This window comes from Gordionus sp. m RMFG-2023, chromosome 1 (genome assembly GCF_954871325.1).
Source record: "Gordionus sp. m RMFG-2023 chromosome 1, tfGorSpeb1-WG-v2, whole genome shotgun sequence".
Lineage (NCBI taxonomy): Eukaryota > Metazoa > Nematomorpha > Gordioida > Chordodea > Parachordodidae > Gordionus > Gordionus sp. m RMFG-2023.
In genome coordinates, this window is record NC_088775.1 from 44,956,827 (window position 1) to 44,981,495 (window position 24,669).

A 24,669-nucleotide genomic window follows, 5' to 3' on the forward strand; every position below is an offset into this window, starting at 1 on the left:
TAAGTATGTGGCAATCCAAACAAGAAAATAAGAGATGTAGTGTAGAAGGAAGGTGTTACAAATCAGCTGATGACGTTAATTTGGTTTCTCCTACAATTTTTTTTTATAAATAAATAAAAATCTTTGAAATTTTTGGTATCACGTCAATTCGGCGCGGAAAATTCGGCGCACGACAATTCAGCGCAGAAATTTCGGCGCGGCGTTAATTCGGCACAACGTCAATTCGGCGCAACGTCAATTCAGCGCGGTGACAATTCGGCGCGTATCTAATACAGTTGCAATTTATTATAAATTCATTAGTATAAAAAAAAGGATGATTAAATAGAAATGATTTTGAATGTTGATCATATTAATTATTTCTTCATATTTTTTTTACAAAATCAATAAAAAAAAATTAACAACCAATATTTATACCGATTTTCTTGCTGGACCAATTTACCACATTATAAGGTAGGGGAGACTGGGGTTAGTCGAACCGATTTTTATAAAATTGGCTATGGCTCCTGGTTTTTTAGATAATATAAAAAAAATATGCTATTATTTATGCCAACTAATGACAAATATCAAGTTTGTGCATAGAACCAGGGTTGCCATGTCTCCCCCCATCAATGGGAGTCTCCCACAATTTTTTAGTTTACCCACATACATTGTTCCCACAAAACTCCCACAATTAGAAATCTCCCAAAAAAGCTCCCACAATTTTTTAATTTCTCCCACAATTTTTTTTTTTAGCATTTTAATGTTTTTAATATATAAATAATAATTTTGAGAGACAGTATTTGATTATTTTTATATTTTTAAAATAAATTTTAAATATTTATTCGAAAAATATGTCTAGTTATTTTATTTTATTTTTCCACTCTAAAATATATTTTTTATAAAATTCTCCAATTCTCCACTCGACATTTTCAAAATTTTCGTGCTAGAAAGAATAAAGAACAGTATATATAATTATTATAAATATATTTTAAATTACTTAATATATTTTATATCGTTATATAGAATTGCAGTGCTCCACTAGTTTCACATGTAGGAAATCTACTTCATGTAGTTAATATTCAGTTGCAATCAGAAAATTCTTTATTGATAAAGATTCACAAAATCATGCTACAGCTCTGTTCATCTCTACAGTTAAAAATAGATAATAATTTTATGGCGCTATTGCTAAAAATATATTAAAATGTTCAAATATTACTATAATTAACGTATTTTTAAATGAAGCAAATATTTTTATTAAGACAATTTTGGAATATTTACAATCAAGATTTGATTTTAATAACTCTATTCACAAGTGTATAAATATTATGACCTTGGAACAGAAACCATCATTTGATGGTTTTTGTAATTTAATAAATATATTAAAATTATCGATAGACATTGAAGCCTTGTTTGAAGAGATTGTAATTTTTCCCATTTTTTATGATTCGCCAGAATACTTAAAGTTAGATGGTCTAAAAGCAGAGGAGAAATGAGTGGAATTTTTTCGTAATAACGATAAATCCCAATGCTTGGAAAAAATTTGCTAGTATGTTTTCTCCTTGCCTCATTCTAATGCCTCATCGGAGCGCATTTTTAGCCTGATGAGGACTGCCAGGAGAAAGGAGAGAAATCGAATTGCTTTAACAACATTAGAGGCCGAGTTAATGGTTAAACAAAATTATAAAATGTCATGCCAGGAATTTTATAAATATCTTAATAACGACGGTAAACGTTTAGTTCCATTATTTAAATCTCAAATAAAATATAATTACTATAACTATTTGACTTTCTATATTTTATAAAATCTTATTTATACATTTGCATAAAATCAAATAAATTTATTTTTTACATTGTAAAATTAATATTTTGAATATTTTGGCAAATCATAAAAATAAAGAAGCATTACAATCTCCTCAAACATGACATCATATTAAATCTTATTAATAATTATCCGATAATTGTAATAATATTCTTACTTTGGTATTTCTGCAGCATAATTTAGTGAACCTTTATTAAATTATATTCTTCTGATTGCAACTGCATATTAATAGCATATAGTAGATTTCCTATATGTAAAATTCCTAAATATACTTCTGCCATTTATTTTTGAAAATTTTTTTCAAAATATTAGGACAGCTTTTATAATCTATTTATTTTTTAAAGGTTTGTAAATTTTAAAATTCTACGATGGCGCGTATTAGGAGGAACCTGTCAACCAACATTATGCTGACTCAATTCTGTAAATACACTCTGGTTTTTGCCAAATTCACTAAGGAATTATCAGATCAGAAAGCTGCCATGCAATTCATTGGTAATGCCAAATCTGCCATATTTACCATTATATATGGTTAGCTATGTCTTTGGATATTTCATATCTGGAGAAAATTTTTTAATAGTTTTATTGAAATGACATTTATTTTGTTGAAATAGGGGAGGATCAAGGGAAATGTTTTGATATCTCTTTATTAGATGCATCTTTTAGAATTGCATATGTTTGCACATCTTTCAAATCGTCAAGAATTGACCTTCTGGATTTATATCCTAAAACATTGATGATAGCCTTGCTCATTTGTGTTTTACAAAGTATACTTTTCATTTATATTAGTCGTTAAATATTATGGGGAAAGATTCTACCAAAATTGTGATGTTAAGTAGCTCTATCAGCGTCTACATGAGCGGGGGGGGGGGTAGGAACAGTTTGCATCCTAATATCTATAAAGGGGTAGGTGGTAGGGGGTAGGCTATAATAATCTATAAAATTTTCCATTACATTTTTAAATTATCTATGGATAACATTTTGGTATATTAGGGGGGTAGATATATATTTTTGAGGGGGGTTTGCATCCAGTGAATATACTGTCATGTAGACGCTGAGCTCTCTGAATGTTGTACTGCATGATAGGTATTTACCATTTCCGCAACTGTAGTTGCATCTGTATTATTTCTTATTTTTGAAGAATATTTTTGTTTTGCAATAGATGTTGATAGACTGCCCTGTACTGATTTATGCTTTGAAGATTTTTGATGCCTCAAAATATCATTCCCTTCCCCCATTGTATTAACTAAATACTGTAGAACAACTTCCCCGCACTGATTATAATTATTTTTTACATTGTAAATTTAAAATTGTTTGTTTTTTTATAAAATCTTATTTATACATTAGCATAAAATATATTTTTTTACATTGTAAAATTACAATTTTTTTATAAAATTTTATCTTGTTTACATTCTTTTGTATTTAAAAAAGATCGTTGGTTATTATTTTTTAACAAAATTAATATATTATAATAAATCAATATGTTATTTTAATAATAAAGATAGTATTTAAGAAATTTTGTGTCGTACTATAATTACCTATTTTGAAAAATAGTTGCGTATTTTATTTTGGAAAATAGTTACTTATTTTATTTTGAAAAAGAGTTGGATATTTTATTTTGAAAAATAGTTGGCTATTTTATTTTGAAAAATAGTTGGCTATTTTATTATAAATAGTTGGCTATTTTATTTTGAAAAATAGTTGGCTATTTTATTTTGAAAAATAATTACCTATTTTATTTTGGAAAATAGATTCGATTTTATATTTATAAAAAATAATAAGCGGATAACTAAGTCAATTCTAAATCCAAAATTTTTTTTTTAGCAATTTTCATATTTCTCCCACAATTTTTATATTACTCCCACAAAATACCGAATTTCTCCCACAATTTGAAAATTTTGACCTGGCAACCCTGGTCATATTAATTATTTCTTAGTATTTTTTTTTACGAAATCTCAATTTTATTTACTAAATGTGTAATATCATAAAAAAAACTAACAACCAATATTTATACCGATTTCCTTGCTGGACCAATTTACCACATTATAAGGTAGGGGAGACTGGGGTTAGTCGGGCCGATTTTTACAAAATTTAGCTCCTGATTTTTTTAGATAATATAAAAAATAATATACGATTAGATACCTCCTAAAACTATACTCTATAAAGGTACCTTATAAAAATTTTAAGAATATAATCATTTTTTTTAAATTTTTTTGAAAAAGTAAAAATAATATCCAAAAAGCCGCAATAGCGGGGTGAGGCAAATTCAAGGGGCTTCCTAAATCATTGGTTTTTTTAGCCATAATAAATTGAAATGCATTTTTATTTATTAATAATGATACGTATAGAATAAGTTTATTGTTTTATTGTTAAAAATATCATAATACTTATAAATTGAAGCAAATTATATATAAAAATTGAAACTTAATTTAGGTTAATTTAATAAACATTTTGGACATAAAGGAGATATTATGATTTCTTAGCATAAATCCTAAATACCAATCATAAACAGCCATGAAATTGCCTTTTCATTTTGTAATTTTTTTTATTAACTGCCATAATTGACGTGTATGGTTTAGCAAGCCCTGCTAGCTCTAAATTTCTAGATATAATAAATACTCATAAAACTTTCCCAAATTATAGAAGAGTGTTTAAACTTTGCTATAAAATTTAATTTACATATAAATGATTATATATTTTAATAAAATTTCTGTCATGTAAAAATCTTTTGAAAATTTTATCAATATTTTATTTCTTAAATAAAATTTTTAATAATTATTTCAAAAGATTTTTTGTCTATAGACGTAAACTAATAAAAACTATATTATGATAAAATTTAAACCTTCTGGTGTATTTAATTTTAAGATGAGATTAAGTGGTATGTTAAGCCCCGGTACCTAACTCCAGTCTCCCCTATTTTGATTAGTAGCCAATATTATGTAAGCCAGATTTTGCGTTAAATGTAAGAAAAGTTTGGACTTCTATCTCTAATCTTACATGTTATTATGGCTAAAATCTTAATCGACCCAAATCGGACGTTCAACAACACTAATGTTGATCCAATAAAATTCAAATTAAGACTGATTCATTTTTTAGATTTATTAAAAATCCTTAAAATAATTCTATTAATCATTTTAAATATATATTATGTTTAACTAATTTTTTCTATTATAAAATAATCAAAAACGAATTAACGCACAATTTTTTTATTTATATATAAAATGACTATAGAAAATACAAATATACTATATAAAACATGCCAAAAATATGTTTAAAAGAACATTTAAAAAAAATAGATAACATTAATTTGTTTGTAAATTAAAATTATATGCGATCCCCCTTAAATAATCATTAATCGGGCGATTTATATAGTCAGATACAATTAATATAATATTTTCAGCTGTATCCCGATACACCTTTCTTGATCTCGGGGGTTGCGTACCAGAAATATATTGTTCAATTTTTGCTTCGGTTAACGATTGTTCTAAACGTAGAGCATCTAAAAATTTCCAAATAGAGGGATGGTGCGACGATAGCAGAGATGAGAATGCTCTGTGCCAACCTTTAGAAAATAATTGCAAAGTAAATTATAAAAAATATTGTGTAATAATAATTAAAAAGATAGCAAATTTTAAAAAAAAATTACCTTCAACTGCATTATTTGTCTTTGGGATTCCCTCCAATGTAGCAGCGTATTGATTCCAAAGGGGAATTGAAAACCTTGGTTCTTGTCTATCTCCATTACGAAGAATCTTGCCAATCCAGGTGGCTTCGTAATATGTTATAAGTTTGTCCAAGACACTTTCATTGTCTTGATAGAATTGTGTGTAATAGCCCATAAAAGGCATCAAACACGTCCTCCACGGGAACAAATGCAAGTGACACCATTTGTCTAATTTTTATAGACCAATCACTTCCCGCATCTCTATCTAAATAATGAGATAATAATTCGCTATCACTTTGGATGTGCCTCCAAAATGCTTGAGTCATATGAAAAAAACAGCCTCTTACTGTTATCGATGGAAATGAATGTGTAAAGGCATTTATTTCAGCCTGCTCAAAATCGATCATTACCGATATAGGATTTACATTGTTTTGTAATCTTTTTATCTCATCCAAGACCCTTATGTATGTAATCTGGGTTTTATTCGGTAATAGCGCAAAAATTGTGGGTATAACTGTTTTATTATATAGGACATGGATGGTCCAAAGTTGGTAAAAAATTAAGGGGGTTGTCTCAAACGTGCCATCTGCATACCAGTGACTGCCTTCCGTTATCAATCTAAGGTTTTGGGCAGTGGCGAATATCAAAATTCTTGGTAGTTCCGGTAGCAAATGCTTGCTATCATATTGAAGGAATGGCAACCCCGAACATGTTTTTCTATAGATATCAGGTAAATCTAGATCATAACTGTTTGTCGGGGTAGGTAATGGAGAATCCATGAGCGATCTAGCTCGCTGGATGGTTCGTTTTATTGACATGATGGGCGGAAGGGCAGCGTGAAGGGATGGGGAACCCTCTGCTATTGCAATGCTTATAATTTTTTGAGGTGTATCAGTCACCTCAATAGCCCGTTTTTTAATGTTATTTAGGCATTCGGTTTTTAAGACCTCTATACCATCTATCACATGATTATGATTATCAATATGAAGAATTAACTCTTCATTTAATGTGTGGCATCGTCTTTTGCAACGGGTAGGTCTACCTTCCAATAATTTATAAGCCTCTACACATTTCCATATTGTTTTTTGATTTATATTTCTTTCTTTCCTGAATATGTATTGATCATGAACTAATTGTTTTGATCTACGTTCACTTATGACATAATTTAAAGGCATTCTTAAAAATAAAAGTAAACTATAATATAAAAAATTAAAAATGATATACAAAAATAAGATTATTAATATTTACCTTTAAATAGGAATTCTCAATTTACAATGATTAAATTATGGAAAATAAAGATTAAATTACGGAAGGAAATGAAAAATATTAAAGTTTTTTTTACAGACTTTTAAAATGAAAAAAAAGGACAAAATTTTAAGATAAATAATTCTATTTATTAATTTGTTGTTCTAAAGTTAGGCAGGAAAAAAAGAAAAAGGAGATTTGGATTTTATGTTTAATTTAGATTATAAAATTTATTGAGAAAAATAACGATTGAATTCTTTAAAATTATTGAACAAAGGAATAAATCAGAAAATAAAATATATATTAATTTATTTTTGTTTCTAAAAATAGGCGGGAACAAGGGGAATTAAATTTAACATAATTTTGAATCCGAAAATAAAATATATATTTATATTTGTTGTCTAAAAATAGGAGGGAAAAAGGGGAATTAAGATTTAACATAATTTTGAATCTAGAAAATTTATTCCCCGGAAAAAAAATCCCCGGAAGATTAATCCCCGTAAAAAAAATCCCATGGAAGAAAATTCCCGGGAAAATAATCCCCTAATTTTTGATCCATAAAAAATATTAAACTATTTTTAGAAAATTAACAAAATAGGAAAAAAATCGCCCAAAAAAAATCTTCGGAAAAAAAATCCCCAAATAAAATATGTAAAATTTTCGAGAAAATCAACAAAATTAAAATAAATTCCTATGAAATATTTTTCCAAATAAAATTTCCCAAATAAAATTGTTAAACAAAATTATGAATAATAACCAGAGTTGTTAAAAGATACTTTTTAATTGGATCTAGATACAGATACAGATACCACATTTTTATATCTAGATATAGGGTCTAAATACTTGTATCTAGATCCTTTAACAACTCTGATAATAACTAATGATTTATATTAAACCGAACCAAATTTTTAAATTATTATTCATTAATCCTAACCAATATATAAGTATAATGTTATGGCCTTATTCCGAATCCAGGTTTGGTGAAAATTAAACAAAACAATATTTGAAAATAAACGAATTGGATATCTAGTATCTGTGATATTAAGCAAAGTATTATTATAAGCTAAGTAATGATAATGGCCAGCCCATACTTTTTTATTTTGGCCCGGATTTATAAATTAATACCAATTTTTGACCCCTGCACTACTTTAATTAAATCAAAATGTTTTTTAAATTCAAATTCCCTAGAAGATTTGAGGTTTTAAATAATAAAAGGAAAGTTAAATAAATCTAGTTCACCTATTTTCATCAACTTTTAGATATTATTATTGAAAATCAAATTTTTATTTTAAAAATATATTTATTTTTACACAAATTATTAATCATTTCCATGAAATTTTTAGAAATATATCAAATCATTGCCTTCAAAAATAGTTGGCCATTTTATCAATTTTGTTTCTTTTGCTGATAATTTTTAGAATATAAAATATTTGTGTTCTATGCAGGGTTGCCAGGTCAAAATTTTCAAATTGTGGGAGAAATTCGGTATTTTGTGGGAGTAATATAAAAATTGTGGGAGAAATATGAAATGTGCTAAAAAAAAAATTTAGGATTTAGAATTGACTTAGTTATCCGCTTATTATTTTTTATAAATATAAAATCGAATCTATTTTCCAAAATAAAATAGGTAATTATTTTTCAAAATAAAATAGCCAACTATTTTTCAAAATAAAATAGCCAACTATTTATAATAAAATAGCCAACTATTTTTCAAAATAAAATAAGTAACTATTTTCCAAAATAAAATACGCAACTATTTTTCAAAATAGGTAATTATAGTACGACACAAAATTTCTTAAATACTATCTTTATTATTAAAATAACATATTGATTTATTATAATATATTAATTTTGTTTAAAAATAATAACCAACGATCTTTTTTAAATACAAAAGAATGTAAACAAGATAAAATTTTATAAAAAAATTGTAATTTTACAATGTAAAAAAATATATTTTATGCTAATAGGCATCAAAAATCTTCAAAGCATAAATCAGTACAGGGCAGTCTATCAACATCTATTGCAAATCAAAAATATTCTTCAAAAATAAGAAATAATACAGATGCAACTACAGTTGCGGAAATGGTAAATACCTATCATGCAGTACAACATTCAGAGAGCTCAGCGTCTACATGACAGTATATTCACTGGATGCAAACCCCCCTCAAAAATATATATCTACCCCACTAATATACCAAAATGTTATCCATAGATAATTTAAAAATGTAATGGAAAATTTTCTAGATTATTATAGCCTACCCCCTACCACCTACCCCTTTATAGATATTAGGATGCAAACTGTTCCTACCCCCCCCCCCCGCTCATGTAGACGCTGATAGAGCTACTTAACATCACAATTTTGGTAGAATCTTTCCCCATAATATTTAACGACTAATATAAATGAAAAGTATACTTTGTAAAACACAAATGAGCAAGGCTATCATCAATGTTTTAGGATATAAATCCAGAAGGTCAATTCTTGACGATTTGAAAGATGTGCAAACATATGCAATTCTAAAAGATGCATCTAATAAAGAGATATCAAAACATTTCCCTTGATCCTCCCCTATTTCAACAAAATAAATGTCATTTCAATAAAACTATTAAAAGATTTTCTCCAGATATGAAATATCCAAAGACATAGCTAACCATATATAATGGTAAATATGGCAGATTTGGCATTACCAATGAATTGCATGGCAGCTTTCTGATCTGATAATTCCTTAGTGAATTTGGCAAAAACCAGAGTGTATTTACAGAATTGAGTCAGCATAATGTTGGTTGACAGGTTCCTCCTAATACGCGCCATCGTAGAATTTAAAAATTTTACAAACCTTTAAAAAATAAATAGATTATAAAAGCTGTCCTAATATTTTGAAAAAAATTTTCAAAAATAAATGGCAGAAGTATATTTAGGAATTTTACATATAGGAAATCTACTATATGCTATTAATATGCAGTTGCAATCAGAAGAATATAATTTAATAAAGGTTCACTAAATTATGCTGCAGAAATACCAAAGTAAGAATATTATTACTATTATCGGATTATTAATAAGATTTAATATGATGTCATGTTTGAGGAGATTGTAATGCTTCTTTATTTTTATGATTTGCCAAAATATTCAAAATATTAATTTTACAATGTAAAAAATAAATTTATTTGATTTTATGCAAATGTATAAATAAGATTTTATAAAATATAGAAAGTCAAATAGTTATAGTAATTATATTTTATTTGAGATTTAAATAATGGAACTAAACGTTTACCGTCGTTATTAAGATATTTATAAAATTCCTAGCATGACATTTTATAATTTTGTTTAACCATTAACTCGGCCTCTAATGTTGTTAAAGCAATTCGATTTCTCTCCTTTCTCCAGGCAGTCCTCATCAGGCTAAAAATGCGCTCCGATGAGGTATTAGAATGAGGTAAGGAGAAAACATACTAGCAAATTTTTTCCAAGCATGGGGATTTATCGTTATTACGAAAAAATTTACTCATTTCTCCTCTGCTTTTAGACCATTTAACTTTAAGTATTCTGGCGAATCATAAAAAATGGGAAAAATTACAATCTCTTCAAACAAGGCTTCAATGTCTATCGGTAATTTTAATATATTTATTAAATTACAAAAACCATCAAATGATGGTTTCTGTTCCAAGGTCATAATATTTATACACTTATGAATAGAGTTATTAAAATCAAATCTTGATTGTAAATATTCCAAAATTGTCTTAATAAAAATATTTGCTTCATTTAAAAATACGTTAATTATAGTAATATTTGAACATTTTAATATATTTTTAGCAATAGCGCCATAAAATTATTATCTATTTTTAACTGTAGAGATGAACAGAGCTGTAGCATGATTTTGTGAATCTTTATCAATAAAGAATCTTCTGATTGCAACTGAATATTAACTACATGAAGTAGATTTCCTACATGTGAAACTAGTGGAGCACTGCAATTCTATATACGATATAAAATATATTATGTAATTTAAAATATATTTATAATAATTATACATACTGTTCTAACTTCTATTCTTTCTAACACGAAAATTTTGAAAATGTCGAGTGGAGAATTGGAGAATTTTATAAAAAATATATTTTAGAGCGGAAAAATAAAATAAAAGAACTAGACATATTTTTCGAATAAATATTTAAAATTTATTTTAAAAATATAAAAATAATCAAATACTGTCTCTCAAAATTATTATTTGTATATTAAAAACATAAAATGCTAAAAAAAAATTGTGGGAGAAATTAAAAAATTGTGGGAGACTCCCACTGATGGGGGGAGACATAGCAACCCTGCAAGATATAAAACAAAAAACTTAGGCATTTGGACTACCTGGAAAATGGTTGAAGATTCTAAATTTTCTTTATATTCTATAAATTTCCTCTCAATACATATGAAAGCTTAAATATGGCATTATCTATCAATGGCCGATTTGATGATACCTGATGACATATGCAAGGAAACTGAAATACCGCAGCATAAAATTAGTCGTAAAAAGAGATGTGTTTTGAGGAATGCTCGGATCAACGTCCAAATGACTTTTCATATTTACAGAATTCAAGCGCACGATATCATTGATCAGATGGTAACTAGTTTTACAGAAAGATTTTCGAAAAATCAACATTTATTAACTGATCTCTGAAATTTAAATTTTTTTAATTATTTAGCTAATTAAAGAAAATTATGAATTAATATAAATAAAATAAACTATTCTTAAAAAATTTTAATGTCAACTTATTTTTAAACAGTTATCTCATTAGATATATTTCTATAAATGATCGTTTTCCTATCATCTTAATTTTAATCAACTTTCCTACCCTCTTTCTTAATGTTATGAAATTGAGAGAGACTATAACCTAATGTTAAATTTTTGATCTATCACACAGGCCGATCTGGCCTGACCAAATCGAGTTCGGAATCGGTTTTAAAATTTTAATTTGGAAAAGTTATTTTTTTTTTGCCAACGACCAGATTTGAACCCTTGCCCTCTAAAATTTATTATTATTGCCTCTTTCGAGGAATATATATTATTTTTTAATGATTATCATTTTAACACTAATAAGAGATTGATTATTTTCATGATTGGTTTATTTTTTTAAACCTAATTTAAATTGATATTTTGGCAAATTATTTTAATTATTCTTTTTAATCTATTAAATTTTAATTGCCTATTCATTGTTTTAACAATGTCGCCTTACAAAATGTGAAATTGATAAACAAAACAACTAATCAATTTCTTTTTTTTTGTAAAAACAGAAGCTATATATTATATAACCACCACGTGTATTGACACCTGGCAATTGGGGAGTATTTGATCCCCTATTGGTTTTCCGAATGAACACATAAGAATCACCCCGGGTTTTCGATGTTTTCATTGCCTTAAAAATATAGGCACATACATTGAGGGTAAAATCATATATAAGGACAGGATCATTTATGTTTAGTTCTCTACTTTTACTGCTCTGTTCTCCTCTTTTTATATTCAACAATCAACAATTCACGCTATTCATAAATTTATTTTATTTAAAATAAATAAATATATTGTTCTAACTGAAATATATATTTTTAAAAAATCATAAGCAATGTTTTTTTGAGAAATTAGAAGAGGACAAAAATATTATGAATTTAAAAAAATACTATTATCATAATATCATTATTAATCAAGTAACAAATTTTAAAAGCATGGCGGCCCCCATATAAAGTGGAATGGCTCCAAACGAGAGCTTTATAGAGTATCCCGCACCTTTTGCAGTCGTGCGCGATTTTGGTGATGAGCCTTCAGGAACAGGCCCTGGCGGAGCAACGGTGGCAGGGATAGTGGCATTCTATTTTAATTTAAAAAAAATTATATATATTTATAATTGTTATTTCTAATTGCAAATTTTAATGCCTATAAAACTACAAAAGTGTTTTATAATGTCCAATACAAATTGTAAAGATGGGAATATTGACACAATTGATATTACCACCTATTATCTCGTATAATTCTTTTGTCAATTAGTAGATTTTGGGATATTTATTTATTTACCAGATTGGATGACTCTTATATAATTAACTGAATTTCCATGCAATTATGAAATAGAAATAATAGTGGCTTGCAATCTAAAATCTCTATACTGGTAGAATCTACCATACTATCAAATAAAGTAGCCTTCAGTATTTGTTTAAATCTTTAAGAACCTCCACCCCTCCACCTCCCTTGAATCGATTTTTAAGATATAATTTGAATTGGAGTTTAAAGATTGACATGGCTGCCTCAGATGGCAGTTCCACCACATTTGTGTATTTTATTATTTTATTTTACTTTTTAAATCATCATCTTGAATTAACAGTGTATAATATTTGTTATAAAAATCGTTACGGGGGCTAATTCCTTTAAATTAGGGTGGATATAAATCACGATTTAAAAAATAAATATCGTTAATGAAAAATTTGAAATATGTATAAATGAAAACTGATTTTTCTTTCTCGATATTTTTAATCATAGCGCAAAAGTTGTAGAGGTGGGCATGAGAGCTGGTAACATATTCCGTTTATTTTTAAAATTCTTCGGCAGCAAATATATTTCATTACTATTTCTAGGTTACATTTTAAAATTGTTCACAAAATACAATGCGAGTTTAGCTTAAAACTACAGAGGATATTATGCTTAATTTTTTAAAATACATTTGAAATATGAGATAGAAGCAAATAAATAGTTAATATCATGGATTCAGATGAGCTTTGACCTTCCCATATAAATATTATTGGCGGGTCTTATGCCAACTTATTACCTGTCTTTGGCCAGGTTACACATATCATTTACATAATATTGGTTTTTCACTAAGTTAATACGCTTACGCTTTTAAAAAAATAAACTAAATTAATTAAAAAAGTTATTTACTTGTATACATATCTATTAAAGATCTGCAAAGCTGTCCGATCCCGCTTTGGCCTGTTAAGAATTTATACACAAGTTTCCCTGTTCGGCCCATTAAAGTCCAGCCCGTTAAATTTTTTTTGTTTAAATTTTTCAGCCATCCCATTTTTAATATCTATATCTAACTTTCCCCCAATTTATCTTTTATCTCTCCTCTATCGCTCTCTATTTCTAAAAATTGTTTTATAATTGTGTTTAATATCTGTATTGTTTATTCGTAATTTGATTATATCATAATTTACTTATTTAATTTTTGTGTATTTACTATGTTATTTTTAGATTTTGCATTTTAGTTAGACAGCTCTTAAAATACAAGTAATTGCACATATTGTATTTTATTATTAATTAAAATTAATCAAAATATAGAATGGAAATTCAAAAAATATATCAAAATTTTAATTCCAGGGTTGTAGTGTTATTAACCGGCTCGATTTGAGCCGGTTTTTAAAAATAACTAATTCAATATTTAGCCAGAAAAATATTGCTCTATGCTTCGAGATTTTGCTCATAGATGTTTGAATCTTTATGTAATCTATGAGCAAAATCTTCAGGCTTGGTAATATTTTATAGACAAAATATGAAGTTCTCCTTTTTTAAAAATTGGCTCAAATCAAGCCTTTTAACAAGACTTCCCGGCTGGCTGATTCAATCTTTGCAAAAAAGATTTGCAAGACCCTCTAATTTTTTATGTAGAAATAAATCAATAATTTTAATATTTATAAAAAAACTCAAATTTAAATTAAGATTTAAATCAAATAGTTATCTTTTTCAAGCAAGTAAAATCAACAAACTCTGGATAAAATAGATTTTAGATTAAGTTTTTAGTGATTGAGAAGATGCTCGATATACGACATGTACTATAAAAAGTGGTATCAAAATCAAAAGTTTAAAAGTTTGGGACAATAATTAGTTTTTAGGGCTAAAAACGGGGGCGTAAACACAGGGCGTGGAACCCCCTCTCCCATTAGAAAATAATTAGGTAGAATTTGTTTTCATAATACTTTAATATTGATCTTTAGACAAAAATTTGTTTTCATTAACCCGATCTTAAATTTTTTAATTCTATTAAATCATCTCAGAAATTTTCTCTTCTATTTAAAAAGGTGCATGAACAAAAAAATCTACAAACTATATATAATAAAATCATATAAAAATTTTTTATTATAAATTATATTGAAAAAAAAATTGAAAAACTAGATATTTCCCAAAGACGCTATAATTCGGGATAGATGTTTGGCCTTTTGTAAAATCCCTCAACAGTATTGCTTGAGAGTAAAAAAAATCATCTATTGTTTATCTAAATGGCCAATCCAGATTTAGAATCACATTTTTAAAGATGCCACAAATCTATTTGACGACATTTTCTATGCTATCGCTACTAAATTATATAAGTATCAAAGATATAGCCAGTGACATTGAGTTGCATATTGAAATATGATAAAAAGTTTAACATTTTGTAATGATGATAGTAATTATATTTCGTTTTGATTTTTTTATATTAGAATTTTTTTAATGCTTCTAGATTCTCTGTTCTAATTTGAATCTTGATATGAATTTTAGTGATTTTCATATTTTGCTAACGTTTTTATAAATTGTTTACTAAACGGATTTAAGCATTAAACTCTATATTAGATAAGCATTACATATTGGGTTAGCATTAGAATTAATGCTTAAAGTTTTGGCAAACTGCGTCTTAACATGAGACAGATTTTGCTCGATTTGTGCCTATTTTTGAAACGACTAATATTCAGAAAAATATTGGCTAAGCCTTGAGATTTCGCTAATAGATGTCCAAACCTTTGTATCATCTATGCGCAAAATCTTCAGGTTTGCATAATATTTTTCTAGATAAAATATTGGTTTGCAGTTTAAAAAAATGCTTCAAATTAAGCCTTTTAACAACACTAATCAGATTCATATTTAATTTTTGAAAATATAACTCGATTCAAATTATTTTACTACTATGGAAAAAATTTTATCGTTAGAGATCATAGAATAATCACAAGATTTAAACATATTTTGAATAAAAAAATACCTCAATGTATTTAGACGCAATTAATTTTTGAATTGTAATTTAATTTAAATCCGATTAGTTTTAGTTTGCTACGGTTTCTGTTTATTGACTGGAAAAACTGATTGATGAAATAGTAAGTGCTAATCAGGCATTACATATTGGAGCATACAGTTATTAAGTGTTTCTATAATTTATGTTCTAAAATTTGGCCAATCTAGGGAATTTTATCTTATTTGCCAATAATGCGTTTTTCTTTAAGCTATCTACCAAACAAGTTGAAGCAAAAATTGTACTAAATACGCTTTCACAATTTTATTATTTTTTTTAGATCCTCTCTTCGAAGACCTTTGACTGGATTGTATTTTTTTTATTATTTTGGCTTACAATTTAAAAATAAATTCTCAAATTCAATTATAGACATTCTTTTTAGTAAACGATATCAGGGATGTCATATCAATGCCAACTGGTTTCCTAAAAAATAAGCATTGCTGCTAATTTTGGCTCCAAATCACGAACCAAAGAGCCAATTTCGGTTTTAGATTTGAGTCATGGTTTTAAATCATGAGCCAATCAATTTCAATCAAATATGGCTTGGCAGATTGTATTTTCCATAAATAGTAATAAAAATAGTATAAAAAAGCATCTTCAGTATAATCTACCAATATTTTGAAATTTTTCATTCAATCACAATCATCACACTTGCTCTTTTTTTGAATTGTGTTTTTTTAAAAAAAATTTACTTTGCTAAACTTAAAAGAGATATATCTATTTTATAACCTTACAAATTCATTTTTATATTTATTTATTTATAAGCTACCCGATTTTTTAATCAGAGCTCAGCCTGTCCATAATTTTCATTTTAGGCTTGAGCCTGGTTCAAAATATTTATTTTAAAAATATAAATTAAACTAAAATCACCATCGCTTTGCCACAATTCCAGAGAAATATTAATTATCATTTCAAATCAATAAAAGAAGCAAAAACATATTTATTTTATTTTTTAGAATTGTTTTAAACCTTAATCAGACCAGAATGGTCTAAAAAAATTAAGCCTCACCTGACCCTATTTTTATTTTTTTTAAAGCCCCAAGCCTGGTTTCGGGTTGACTTTATTTTTTTAAATTTTCTAGCTTTTTGAGTGCTTTTTTAAAAATTTTCATAGCTTTTTGAGTGTTAGTCACCTATTAATAGTCATGTATATCTCTCCATCTTTTGATTAAATTAACATTTGTCTTTAATTTTTAAGATATTTAAATCGTTAGCGATCATTTATATGAAATACAATAAAGAATCTAATTTTGAAAATAATTTTATCTCATTTTTTGTCCCACATTAGCTAATATTTGAATCTGGTCACTTTAACTATAATATATTCTTTTAACCTATTTGAGTAATAGCGTGCCTCCGCATATGAAAAATACTCTCTATTCTATTCTATTCTATTCTATTCTATTCTATTCTATTCTATTCTATTCTATTCTATTCTACCCTTTTCATCTACCCTATTATATACTGTCTTATCCTATCCTAAAATATTATATTAAATATAAATATAGAATAAAGTATTTTACCTGAGGATCAGCTACTTGCCTTTTCTTCAAGCATCCATGTTCATCTCCATTCTTGCACTAAAAGAAAAAAATAGTTACTTATAAATTCCGGACATAAATTTGGACAAATAAATTCCGGACAAAAGTGTCGATAAAAAGACACTGGAAAAATACACCCGAACTAAGAGAAACCATACAGATTCGTGGAAAAACACACTGAACAAAAATATCTAAATTTTAATTTAAAAAATACTTATCAGAAAGGGGATTCTTTGGAAAAAATTGTAAATATATTTCACACATAGGTTTCAAAAAGATCAATATTTGAAATCGTAAATTTACTATAATCTGATATAAATCTTAGCTTTCTATATGTTTATATTATAATGCAGTAAAGTAAACTACTTAACGTCTATTAAATCAATATATATTTAGCCCTACCCCAATCTATGCTGAATTTACTAAATAAAGTCTAAGTTCTATTAAACCCATTTTTAACATGCCCCGTATCGGTGTTATATTATTTGTGGTAGATGCATTAACACCGGATAGCTGAGATGCAATAACCTAGAATTTTATTTTAAAAATCTAACGACTATATTTTATTAAACCTTTTAACCTTACTCCCATGGTCTTTGCTGATTTGTTGCCATTCTCTCTAACACTCTGCTAATGTGATGCTTTATAAAAAAAGAATTCTTTAAAAATAGGATCATATTGGGAATAAAACATAATACCACGAAATAAATTAAAAATTTAATGACCAAAATTTACTAAACCCATTTTTAAATATATAACTGCTCGTGCTGATTAGCTTCAGAAAAAAATAGTTCCCAGCGGAAATGAACCACCGATCTTACACTTCACTTTATATCTTTCAGCCCATTGACCTATCTGATATTATTTAAAAAAACAATTAAAACGAGTTTTCTTTTGTAGACTCCAAATAAAATAATATTACTCCATTTATTCACGGTTTTTTAAGAAATTTTTTTAAATAAAATATTCAGAGGCTACGGATTTATTAGCCAAATATTTATTTAACGAAGATTGTCACCTATCTTCTTTTTCTAATTATTTGAAAAAATTCTCAAATTTTATGTAATTTTTATCCAGTATCTTTTTTTGAAGGTATGTCCAGTGTCTTTTTATCGTCTTTATGTCAAGAACACTTTTGACCAATTTTCACTTAGAGTTCGTAAAACCAGGCCCTTTTCGGCCATTAAAAATTTTAGCACAATATGCCCAGCCTGCCCCCTTAAATTTAACCCAACCCGGACAGTTATAATTTAAATAAATCCGGTCCGTTAAAATTTATGAAAAGTCAAGCCAGCCCATTAGAATTTTAAGAAAAGTCAGCCCAGGTCCCTTCCTTTGTTAGAATTTACCGGCCTTTTAACATTATATCTATTTTTTTCTCTCCCACTTCTCTATTTCTATAACAACTTTTTATATCAATTGTATTTGATATCTGCTTTGTGTATTTGTATATGGATCATATCAAAAATAATTTTTTTTGTTTTATTATATTTAAAGATTTAATATTCAAGTTAGAGGGTTTTATTCAAAGAAATACGCATATTGTAACTTATTTTTATATAGCATTAAATAAAAATATTAGCTTGAGATTCAAAAAATTATATTAAAATTTGGATTCCTCGCCACTGCCCTATTAAAATTTTATGAAAATCAGAGATTTGCGAGGACCTGGCTAAATTTTACAAGAATTGTTCAGCCCATTGCTAAAAATTGTTTATGTATAAAATACCCCCACCCCCCCCACCTGTCCAGCGTGTTAAACATTTTGCCAGGCCCAATGATTCTTTAAAAAATTAGTCCAGCCCAGCCCGTGGACCGAGCTTTCGGAAGGGCTGGTTGCAGGTCTGATATCTTTGAAATATTTGTTTATTTCTTTGATTCATGCTCACTCTTTCCAATTCAAATATAATTTCGATTTAATTATAAATTAATGTTAAAAAAAAATTTGTGACTACTATATTTTGATCAGGGATGTGAACCCGAACCCTTTTTAAAAGTAAAGGGTCCAAGAGTTTTAAGTAAAAAATTTTTTTAAAAAAAAATTAAAAATATTTAAAAAAAAAAATTGTTAATTTTATTAACTTTTTTGCTTGGAATTATTTATTTTATCTTCGCGTTTTTCTTTCAATTTACTTCCTGGACTTCCATTTTATTTAGAGATTTATATCATAAATTATTTTCTGGTGTAGGTAATAATATTTTATTATGTAAATTTATTAATAGATTTCCCCACAAATATATATTATATTAGATGTGCAGCCCATACTCTATAATTGTCTATTAATGATTGCCCAAAATTGATAAAGCAAAGGATGTTGCTAAATATTTAAAAACTTCCACAATTGTAAGAATATTAAAATCAATGAAAAGGTCAATGGCATTATTAGATTGCACAACACGGTCCTCAATTTGTATAAAGCTAGAACGATTAAGTTTGAAATATTTCTGTAAAAATTTTATCGCCGGGGTGGCCCAGTAATGTATGATGTATGCTTGGAAACCGAAGGTCCCAGGTTCAATCCTGGTAAGGAAGTAAAAATTTTCAGGTTTTTCTTTGATGACGGATGGGTATAGACATATTTGTTAAATTTCTGAGCTGAGGAATGCCACCCCGGTCATCGACAGGCTTGGACAGTCGGGTGCTAGGATACTTTGTCCAATAAACCAAATAAGACGACCAGCTGAACTCATGGGTCAGATGATAACGATTTCTTGGCCAGCGTTAGGATGATGGTGACCTCGGGGGCCGTTCAAGCTCAATGTCTACCAAGTTACAATAGACTTAATAACGATACTCCGGTGGGAGATCAAGATTGGGATATCTGTCGATTTGATACTTCTTCTATGTGAGGAATACTCCAGTGGGATATCTGTCGATATTGATTTGATACACCGGTGGGAGATCAAGATACTTTGGCCTTGATAGCGATACTCCGGTGGGAGATACAAATGGAATCGATCAGAAATAAAAATATAAATTAGATAAAAATAGATAGCAAGAGTAATAAAGTGGAGATAGATAGTGAAGGAGCTTACCACCAGAAAAGGTGAAAGCTAAAAAGAAAATTTTTTTGTAAAGATTTTATTATAGGAGCATGTGAAGTCATATTATCGGAAGATGATTGGTGCCAAAAAAAGGACCTTACTGTAATAGTTCCTTTAAAAATAACAACATTAAGATTACAATCAGAACAATTATGTTTAGCTAATTTTTATGGCATATGGATTAGATGCCAATTAGATTTAGAAAGATTTAATAGTCCTTTTTTATATGAAATATTAGATAGCATGTGAAAGCAAATATATTTGGAAAATAGTGTTGTATAGCTTCTATATATTTAAACCCTCGATATCAAGTTCTATTGAGTATTGAGCAAAAACAAATGGCTAAAGAACATCTTAAGGAGTTATGGCATACGCAAAGCTCCATTATTTACAATATATTGTAGAAGTTAAGATAATAAATAAGGATATAAATATTTTAATATTCTGGGAAGAAAATTCTTCAATATACCCAGAATTATATATCTTGTCTATAATCGTCATGGCTGTTCCGGCGACAAAAGTAAAATAATTTATATATTATAAAGGTAGAAAGTATATTTTCATCTTTGAAATATATATTGTCTAATTTACGTGGAAGTCTCAAGGATATTAATTTATAAGATATTATGATTGTGCGATTGAATAAAACTTTTAAAATATAAATTATTTCATTTTTAAATCTTTTATTTCTAAATTATGAATGTGTATATATTGAAGTATAATAATAAATGAATGAAAAGTCTTATTTTGAGTCATTTTATATATTCCCTGAACCCGGACCCTTTTTAAATTTTATTACTGTACCCGAACCCGAACTATTTTCTTTCTGATTCTGATTATTTTATTTAAATAAACGAATGAATGAAAATAATAAATAATCAAAGAATGCTAAAGAATACTACCAGAGCATCATCGATTACTTCCCTTTTCTTCAAACATCCTTGTTCATTTCCATTCTTACACTAAAAAGATAAATATATTTGTCAGTTTTGAATGGGTAAAATGTAAACAAACTTTTATAAAAGTAAACAACAAATTTATGCATTTTTTAAAAAAAATTACAAAAAATGAATACAAATAAGGAATTGAAAAACGTGAAAATGTAAATAGGAATCAAGAGAATGGTAAGAATTAATGAGAGTAGAAAGAATAATTGAAAGAATGGAAAGAGAATGAAGAAATATAAACAATTGGAATAGAAAACTATCTTATAAATGTTTTTTTTGCCTTCATAAATAAATTAAATATTATTGGATGTAAAAAAAATAAATAAAAATTTAGAAATATAGATCTAAAATAGAAGGTAATTAATTAACTTACTCGCCAAAGTACAAAAATAAAATAATAAGAAGTTGCCAATCTTATTGTAAGACCGAGAAAATATTTGAGATTGGAAAATTGTAAACCTATATAATAAAGGAAAATCGGTAATGAAATTAAATAGAATGAAAGAAAATGAATAAAGTACTTCGGGCCTGGAATATGAAATGTTGACTAGGATGGTTCCAATCAATATTAAAATCATCATTTTCCCAACATTATTTCTTGCCATTATTATATATGTTATCTAATTTCTAAATCAAATTTATTTAAAAAAAAGGAATTCTATATAAAAATCGCATTTAGAACGAAGATGTTCTAATTTTATAAATAAATAGATCCAACCTAATTTGAGCATTTAAGAAACACAACTTGCTCTAAACTGACCAGAAATTAGAGCCACTTTAGAATTTATCCAAATTTACTTTTAGCATTAAGAGACTTCTTTAATTTGATTCTATTTGTTTCAAATATAATTATTCTTTAAAAACTTAAAATGAGACGTTTACATTAAATTGATCGAAAGATAGTAGCTCAAAAGAAATTAAATATAATTGTACAGGGTTTCCCATTCATAAAAAGGAAAAGGTCCAAAGAAAAAGTGTCAATCAAAAAAGGAAAAGTCCCAAATATATAGGAAAAAGTCCGATCAAAAAAGGAAGTGTCAAACAAAAAAGAAAAAGGTTCAATCAAAAAAGGAAAATTGCCAAAAGGAAAGGTGTCAATCAAAAAAGGAAAATCGTAATTTCTTAAAATTTTTATTTATTTTAGTTATTCCTTCTTAATTTATTTCTAACTTTTTACAATTTTCTTTACTTTATTTTTCTTACTATATCTTCTCTCAATTTATTTTTCTTCTCATTTTTGATAACTGGTCCATTTTTTTAACAATTCTTTACGTTTTTATTTCATCATATATATAATATTCTTTTTATGATTTTTTCATTGTAACCTTTTACATACATTTCTAACCTTTTCAATCTCTTAAGTCATTTTTAATCTTTATTTTTTTGAGCATTTCTCAATTATTTTTCTTCTCATTTTTGATACAGGATTTCCCATTCAAAAAAGGAAAAGGTCCGATCAAAAAAGGAAAATTCCCAAAAAGAAAGGAAAAAGTCCTATCAAAAAGGAAAAGTAGTGTTGTTAAACGACTCGTTTTGAGCCGATTTTTAAAACGGCTAACTCAATAATTCACCTAGAAAAATATTATACAAGCCTGAAGATTTTGCTCCTAGAAGGAACAAAGGCACATACATATATTTTCGAAATCTCAAGGCTTAGGCTATATTTTTCTGGCTAAAATATTGAGTTAGCCGTTTTTAGAAATCGGCTCAAAACGAGCCGTTTAACAACACTAAAAGTGTCAAACAAAAATTCCCATTCAAATAAGGAAAATCGTATTTTTTTTATTTATTTTAGTTATTCCTTATTTTATTTCTAAATTTTTGCGATTTCTTTACGTTTTTTTTCATCATACATACAATATTCTTTTTATGATTTTTTCATTGTAATCTTTTACATACATTTTTAACCTTTTCAATTTCTTTAAGTCATTTTTAATCTTTTTTTTTTGAGCATTTTCAATTTTTTTCTTCTCATTTTTGATAATTATATTTTATGTATTTGGTAGATAATATAATATCAATTGCTAAATTGATCGTTTGGTTATAATGTACCTTTTAAAATTAAATAAGTTTGAACTGTAATACTAAACGATACGTAAAAATAAGTATATTGCAAAACATGTATGCCCATTGCATATGAATACTAAAAACTCCATATATCAAGTCAACTATTTGGAATGATCTGTTTTTAAGAAACTATAAAGATCTTCTTGACCTTATATTAGGTATAATTGCTAAAAAAAACTAAAGATAAATTAAGACTTTATACATCTTTTTAAATAGAAATATTGAACTTATACATTAAATAATAAATCAAAAATATTTAAAATATAAAGTAAGATTAACGTATTATTTCGATTTACGCATGTTTAAGCTATAATTACATTATTTTTTAATACCTAATAACAGATTTTTACATTAATGATGATATAATCAGTTTTACACTGACGATTTTCTACTCAGTATATAATTTGCGGGTGTCAAATTTTGGTACAAGAACTTAGAACAAACGATGCAATAGAACGGTTATAGAATTACTTCATAATATAAAAACTTTATTTATACTTTGGCAACTTAACCCAAAGCACATATACTACTGATAAATTACTTTCAGCCTTAAAAACATATTTATTAAATGTAATTGCTCTTCATCGTAATATAATTGCTTGATTTTAGTATATTTTTGATTGTTATGGAGTGATATTACTAATATATTATCAGTCTATGATGGCACAGGAGGAATCTGGGAATTGTTAAAGGGCTCGATTTGAGAAAATTTTTATAATCGGCTAATTCCTAAGCCTCGAGATTTGGCTAATAGATGTCTAAACATTTATGGTATCTGAGAGAAATCTTTATGCTTGCGTAATATATTTCAGGATAAAATACTTAAAAATCAGCTTGAATTGAGCCGCTTAAAATTAAATCTGGGGGTGGTGTCCCCATCCATATTAACAAGGTTCATTAAAGATCAAACATGTTAATATTTTTTAAATATTAGGCCCAATCTAACCCGTATTTCTTTATAAATATTAATCCCATCCCCTAAAGCCCGATTGGGCTAGGAACCCTAACCCTATGGGGTCTTCAGATCTCAACCTAGATATTTTATATTATCTAAAAAAGTTGTAAAAGATGACCCAATGGCAGCGTATTTTAATAACTAAATTAAAATATATTAACTTTAATCGAATAAAAATAAGTGAAGATATTATAACATATATAACTATCTTGAGGGACATTATTGATCTTTGTATTATAATCAAACAATATAATGAAATAGTATTATTCGATTAATAAAAAATGATTATTGTACCTTCAATCTCATTTTTAATCCATTCTTTTCTTTTCTTTTCTATTATATTAATTTGTTTGGGATTATTGTTTTTATTTATATGTTCAAGTGAATGAAAATATAATTATATAACT

At 27.1% G+C, this 24,669-nt stretch overlaps 1 protein-coding gene across 3 annotated transcripts; it reads right to left on the bottom strand.

Annotated features, from left to right (window-relative positions):
• Nucleotides 1–12,316: 12,316 nt before the first annotated feature.
• LOC135931393 (uncharacterized) lies at nucleotides 12,317–24,668 on the bottom strand. Of its 3 annotated transcripts, XM_065468478.1 has the most exons (5): nucleotides 24,557–24,668; nucleotides 21,762–21,867; nucleotides 21,196–21,255; nucleotides 17,231–17,287; nucleotides 12,317–12,551 (listed from the first exon to the last, which is right to left on the bottom strand). In XM_065468478.1, the coding sequence occupies exons 2-5, from the start codon at nucleotides 21,843–21,845 to the stop codon at nucleotides 12,387–12,389; spliced, it is 366 nt and encodes a 121-aa protein (XP_065324550.1). In that variant the 5' UTR covers nucleotides 21,846–21,867; nucleotides 24,557–24,668; the 3' UTR covers nucleotides 12,317–12,386. The 3 variants fall into 3 exon arrangements, with proteins under 3 accessions (XP_065324550.1, XP_065324541.1, XP_065324560.1); XM_065468469.1 differs by lacking the exon at nucleotides 24,557–24,668 and having other exon boundaries at nucleotides 21,762–21,920; XM_065468488.1 differs by lacking the exons at nucleotides 17,231–17,287; nucleotides 24,557–24,668 and having other exon boundaries at nucleotides 21,762–21,920.
• Between the last annotated feature and the right edge of the window lies 1 nt (nucleotide 24,669).